Consider the following 6,457-nt stretch of genomic DNA (forward strand, 5'->3'; position numbering starts at 1 on the left):
TTGGGGGGCTGCATTTAAAACATCTCAGTTTGTCTCTCCTTCTCTCATTCTCCTCCCTTTGTTATTAGCTTACTCCAGTTGCAGCAAACCGACTTTAAAGTGCAGGAGTGAGTGGACCTGAGTAAATTCAATGGCAGGAGAAAGAGAAGAGGGGCAGAATCTTGCCCTTCCCAGTGGTCTCAGGCAAAAACAAACTGCTGCAGCCTCTCCTCGATTGTGTGTCCGTCCTCATTAAAAACGTTGGCCATTTTGGCCACATTTTGATATGCTTGGCCACATGTGTGTCCTGGTTTTCATCTGAAAAGTGTTGGAAGGTATGGCATCCCTGCATTTGCCTAGATTTATGCTCCTAGGCCAGCATTACTAGTATTGCTCACCTTCTGTGCTTTCTAGAGTTTAGTTGTTTAGCGGCAGGAGGAATTGTGGCTTGTCCGTAGGGGCTTTTGGTCTTGTCCTAGACTAGTCTGTTCCCCTTGCTATCAGTTAGTCTTGCATGGGAATGCTCCCTTGTGTGTGAGATACCTGTGGATAATATATAAGATATAGAAGAGACCATTGTTACACCAGCAGCCCTTATCTCTAGCGGTGCGCAGCACTGTGCAAATAAGAAAATCCTTCCATAGAGAGGAGGGAAGAGCAAGTTCTCCTGTCGAGTGAAACAATGAGAAGAGTTGGATGTGAGGTGTAGCGTCTTTATTTAAGAGCAGACGCCTCTGGAATTTGCCACCTGAAGTGCTGAGCTGGATGACACTGACTGGCCAAGTGTGCTTTGTGGCCAGTGTGTAACCAAACACAAACCTTACCTTATCCTTACACCACAATGACTTTCCTTCTGTGTCTCAGGGAGCCGGAAAAAGTGGAAACACCCGAAAGGGACAAAGAGCCTTTCTTGGGGCTTTTACTTGTGTGGTTTTCATCTGCTTTCTGACCCCGTTGTGCCCAATTTCCTCTTCCTCCAAAAGAACCTCTCCTGCTTTGCTTTGCATTCTCCCTCTCTCTTTCTCTCTCTCTCTTTCTTTTTCTCTCCCTTCTCCATTTTTCTCTTCTTGAACTTTGCAGCAGCGTATTTGTTGGAAGAAGCCAAGGAAGCCCAGTGCTCCTGGACAAAGCATTGTTTTCTTTTTGGATTCCAGTTAAGAGTGATCCAGTAAGGCAGGGTGCAGTAGCCCTTGGGAGGCCTTGCAGGGCTACACTTCACCATTAAATAATCCAAATTTTGCCCCAAAAAGCTCTGTGAGGGGGCTTTGGTCTTCCAGATGTTTTCGACTTCAAATCCCAAAAGCCCCAGCCAGTATAGCCAGTGGTTAGGAAATCTTGGAGCTGAAATCTCAAACATCGAGCGGACTAAGGAACCCCTGACTTAACAGGAGTCTAGCTTCTCTGTGTGCGGATGAACCTAAATGTGAACAGTCTGCTGCTAAGAAATACAGGTCCTAAACTGAGCTTAAAGAATATGGGTTAAGGATTTGTGTGTAATTCTGCCCTCCCTGTATCTATGTCTGTGTGGAAGAAGAGTTAAAAGGAAGGGTATGTTCATGGTCTTTGAGGATTAGATGTGTGTGTGTGTGTGTGTGTGTGTAAGTGTGGTTCTCCAAATCCTATGGTCTTGTGAGCAAAATGGCATTTGCCAAATATCACCTAGCTGACAGCAGCAAGCTGAAACAGATTAAAAATAGCCAAGTTCATTGTACATATACAGTCGGCCCTCTTTATCCATGGATTTGAGCATCCGCAATCTGAAAATATCCCAAAAAAGTATAAATTCCAAAGAGCAAACCTGGATTTTCCATTTTATATAAGGGACACCATTTTGTTATGCCATTGTATTTAATGGCACTTGAGCATCCACAGATTTTGTTATCCTGGAACCAAACCCAGGCGGATAACAAGGGCCTGCTGTATTTGCCTTTGTACATGAATGAGAAAGTATTGCAGACAAAGCAAAACCAAACCTCTTTTTGGAGGTACAGACCTGTTTTGTTTGAGAAGTGAGACCAGTTTTGGTAGGGTCCAGAGTTATGAGTTATCTCTTTGAGGTTCATCAAGATTAATGGCATGAATTTCCCAAAGCCTTGAATGCAGGGAGGCCAATGTGAATCAAATGGAGGTGCTAGACCTCAGCCTGTTTCTGTATCACCCCCAGCAAACTTCTCACTGCCTTGTAAGTGTCTTTCATAGAGGCGGCATGTTGCAGCTCTGGGGGCTTTGACATCATGATCTGCGGGTAGCGGCGGTTTGACGGCGACCATGTTGCTTCCGAAGCGCCATCTCTTTCCCTGCTTCCAGCCAGCCCTCCTCAGTCAGTGCCACAGAAGCCGCCTCCAGCTCCCTTGGGGAGGAGCTGGTCTTTCTGGGGAGGTTTGGCTGTTGCCTCTGCTTCCTTCTGGGACTCGCTGTTAGGAACCTCTGCCTGCCCAAAGCCCTGGATTTGTACCAAGAGGCCCTTGGGAACCAAGAATGAGCTTTTTGCAATTTTGGGATTGCCTGGGGAAGGCCAGAAGTTCTGGTTTGCAAAGCCAACTGGGTCTTTATAAGCTTTGGGGCTGTGGCCTCTCAGGGACTTGCCTGCAGGGCAGATCAGGTCTATTTTCCTAAGACTTGTATACGTTCTAGAAAATAGATAGTTAAAGACAAAGGCTTTCATGGCTGGCATCCATAGTTTTTTTCGGTTTTTTCAGGCTATGTGGTCATGTTCTAGAAGAGCTTGTTCCTGATGTTTCATCAGCCACAGATGCTGACGAAACGTCAAGAATAAACTCTTCTAGAACATGGCCACAGAGCCCAAAAAACACTCAAAAAATATGTGTGCAAACTGTTTTTAATTCTTCTCCTGAAGCACCTTGCATGCAGAAATTCATACATTAGCTTCTAATTTAGGGCACAGTCCAGATCCCCTCCTGCAGTTAACAACATTAGTTTTAAAAAAGTTAAGTTCCTAACCTTTTTTTGCCTGCTGCAGGTATAATTCTATCCAGTTGAAGTAACTGAAGTAACAGCATTGGATATCTTTAAACATATTAGGCTGCCTTTATTTCCCCTCCCCTTAGAGACCCTCATGACAACATTTCTGGCTACAGAACTGCTCCTAAGTATGTTCAGAAAGATGTTACTTAAATATGACCCAGTAGTTTTAACTATATCAGCTAACAGTCAGGATCAAAAAGGCACGGCTGAACACCACCTTCTCCGCCCAATGGGTAGGGTGTGTTTGCGAGACCAGGTTGGCCGGCAGCTTCTGAAACAGCGTCTCCCAAAGGACGCCACTCATTGTGTGTGACATACCCGCCTCGGTCGCTTGGTACAGTAGCATCCTCATTGTTGTGCTCCATGCTTCTCAACGCTCAGCCTGGGTACCAGGGCCCCCTTCCTGGCAATTGGCTTGGTTTCTGGAGGATCCGCCTCGATAAACCCACGAGGCTTGCGACAGCTGTTTGATCAATGAATAAAACATTGAGGATTAAATAGCATTGCTCTCTGTGGCCTAAGAGAAGGTGAAGGTACTGGCCGGGATTGAGGTGGAGAAGCATGTCTGATTGTGACTGGCCACCATGCTAACCTCAGTGTGTGTGTTCTCTTCTTGTCTCTTCCCCCCCCTCCGTCTTCTCTTTTTCTCTCTGCTCCCACAGCCGGAAGGGCCCTGCTTCACCTACTCGACCCACCATAATCCGACCAGCTGAACCGTCCCTCTTAGACTTATAACCCGAGGCCTAGAGACAGCTGGCGACAAGCGCTGTGTGCCCGGGGTTCCCTGCCCCGCATCCCTCCATCTCCCACTCTCTTCCACTTCTCTCACATCCTCCATCCCTCCCTCCGTTGTTAAGAAATACCTGTTAGTGAGTGAGTGAGCTCTTCTTCTTCGTCTTCTCGTGCGTCCTGTAGTGCTTTGTGAGCCTAGAGTAGTCCTAGTTCAGTGGCATGGGGGACTTGGAAGGACGGGAGCGCTTTGGAGCGTAGTCTTTAACAGGAGCATCGCTGGACGCCAAGATGGCAGCCGCCTCGCGCACGGCGTCTTGCCCGCATCGGTTAGCTGTAGCGTGTCGCACTAATCAGTAGCTACGTAGTGACTTTTTTTCTCCTACTGTAGATAAGATGAAACCATTGGTGTTTGCCATTCCGAAAAAGGGTGTTAAGAGAGGAAAAAAATGTAATTTTTAACGTTCTCAACAATGTCTGGTATGTGGATTTGCTCCAAAGTGCAGACTTTGGGGGGCTTTGTAATGCCACCTGCCCCTCTCTCAAGCAAAGGGGCAATAAAGGATTTGTGGGGAGGTTGTTATGGAACGATGGTAGGGTCTTCCAGACCGAGAAGGCTGTAATTCTCCTGAGCGGAAGGAAGCGACGCAATGGGCTGCCCCTCTCTTCTTTGAGGTGAGAGATGCTGGCTATTTGAAGCAGCTAGCTGGTGTATTGCAACTGACTTTCCACAAACCCAGACAGGGGCTCATATACTTTTTCCTCTCCGCACAAAAATGGGACGGTTTGCTGTGTAAATGTTTTAATGCCACTTAACCTTTGCTTCAGACAAACCCAGCAACTACAAAAAAACCTCACAGTACTTGTTTGTCGTCTTGAGTATCCTGATGATTCTAAATAACCTTTACTTGCTTGCATGCAGATGACACCTGTTTGTATGTAATGTGGGGAAAAGTGTTTTGTCTCACTGCAAGTTTTGACTCATTCTCTTCTTGACCTGTAAGCTGAGGGGTAAATACAAAAAAAGCATTTAAAGAAAAAGAGAGCCCGCTGTCACCCCATCCCTCGGAAAACCAAGTTTAGCCCCTCACCTTGTAAGTCTTCAAGCCATCCCCACTTACAATTTCAGTTCTTTTATCCTGGTGCTGTTGCTTTTGGTTTCTGTTGAATATCCTCTTGACACCAAATTCTGATGTCTGTTTTTTCCCATATTTTTAACTATGGTTTTACTTTGTTTTTTGTCCCTTTCCCACTCCCTTTCTTTCTCTCTCTCTCTCTGCCTTTTATTTAATTTCATTTTGTGTGTGTCTTCTTGTCTCTCTTTCTTTAAATTCCAGCCGCCCCGGCAAAGCTAGCCCCTCTCGTCCGGAGAGTCCAAAGCCACCCTTTGACATGTAACCCTGCTCCCTCCTCTTGAGGTCCATCTTTTATCTGCCTCTTAGCTGTTCTGTCCTGGAATGGTTCAACGCACATCTCTCTAAAAAACAAAACAAAACCAACACACAGCTTTGTTCTGTCGTAGTTTGTGGCTTGCACATATCAGACGTGACTTTAGTGAAACTGGTTTTCCTTCCTCCCAGTTGCTTTAAAGGAACTTTGAAGAACAAAACAAAACAAGTTATATTGTAGTAACGATAAACATATCTTTACTGTTATATAAATATATATATAAATATCTATATATATAAAGAACAAAGTCTATATGGTGTCCAGACGTTTTAAGCCTTTAATGCTTCCAATGTTGACTTTAGCAAATACTTGAGTAGGAAGATGAATTATACATATATATATATATATATTGTACACATGTGCACCAAGCAAAATGTAGCCCAACCTGAGCAGCAAAGCCTGAGAAGACCAATTCTCTGCTGCCCTCCGTTGGGTTCTTCTGTTGCCCTCAAATTGTGGGTGAATCTTTGCTGTGCTAGTAGTACCTGTCAATGCCGTCTGTGGTCTGTCAACTCTTGTTTACTGGCTGAAATAAAACTATTATTTCTGTATAATGGAGACTCCATGCCTAGAATAAAATTCTCTCTCAGTGCTTGCAGGCTCATATTGATGCTGTCAGTGTGTTTGGGACAAAGTGTTGCCTATGGGAAACAAGTGACCGCGCATGTTGAGTTTTCAGAAATAGCCGTTAGAAATACTGCAATTAAGCGCAAGAATAAGGTTTTGTTTTGTTTTTAGTGCAATGAATTTTTGTATGAGATTTCACTTTTAAGTTTTAGGGTATCTGAAATAGCAATCAAGACAGGAATAATAGACTAGAACAGGCACCAGTAACTCAGGAGGAAAATAGATCCTAGTGTTTGATACTGAGGGAGGATGACTACTCCATGAAAGACTCAGAAAGCTGAGGTACCACGAGTTGAAACATCCATTGTGTCAGTTATCTACAACTGAAAAATGTGAGGGAAAGAGGTACAGCAGGATATCTGAGAGACCCTGATGCCCATACCCGCTTTCTCAAGACTTTATCACTAGGTGCTTTTCTATGGGATTTTTCTCCAGCTCTGGAAACTGGAAAGCCGATCCTAATACTTAGCTACTGGAAGTAAGAGCTTTCAACTAATTTCTGCTGGTAGTTTTGGTCCCATCCTTTTGCCTTTGGGATGCAGTTTCCACAAATTCTCTGAACTTGAATTTGTCTCTCAGCTGAATGAGGCTCCCCATCCTTTGAGAGTTTTGAGAGCATAAAAATACATGGAAGTAGATCAATAGACTGAAAGGGCAGCCTCAATGATCAAGGCATTCTCCCTCCTCG

General features: G+C 44.8%; 1 protein-coding gene across 11 annotated transcripts in view; it reads left to right on the forward strand.

The window, feature by feature from the left end:
• The window catches only part of DNM1 (dynamin 1), a 73,134-nt gene extending 67,400 nt beyond the window's left edge, over window positions 1-5,734 (forward strand). For 5 of the 11 annotated variants that reach the window (XM_089534795.1, XM_089534789.1, XM_089534793.1 and 2 more), the window contains one exon: window positions 5,031-5,734. Coding sequence is in view for 7 of the 11 variants with exons in the window: in XM_089534789.1 (XP_089390915.1) it covers window positions 5,031-5,091 (61 nt within the window). In the remaining 4 variants the exon portion in view is untranslated. Of the gene's footprint in view, window positions 1-3,626 lie in introns of all 11 variants that reach the window. The other 6 variants (XM_089534787.1, XM_089534790.1, XM_089534788.1 and 3 more) reach the window with 3 other exon arrangements.
• The last annotated feature ends 723 nt before the right edge of the window (window positions 5,735-6,457 follow it).

This window comes from Sceloporus occidentalis, unplaced genomic scaffold (genome assembly GCF_023333645.1).
Source record: "Sceloporus occidentalis isolate IW3139 unplaced genomic scaffold, rSceOcc1.0.p SCAF_8, whole genome shotgun sequence".
NCBI classification, from domain to species: Eukaryota; Metazoa; Chordata; class Lepidosauria; order Squamata; family Phrynosomatidae; genus Sceloporus; species Sceloporus occidentalis.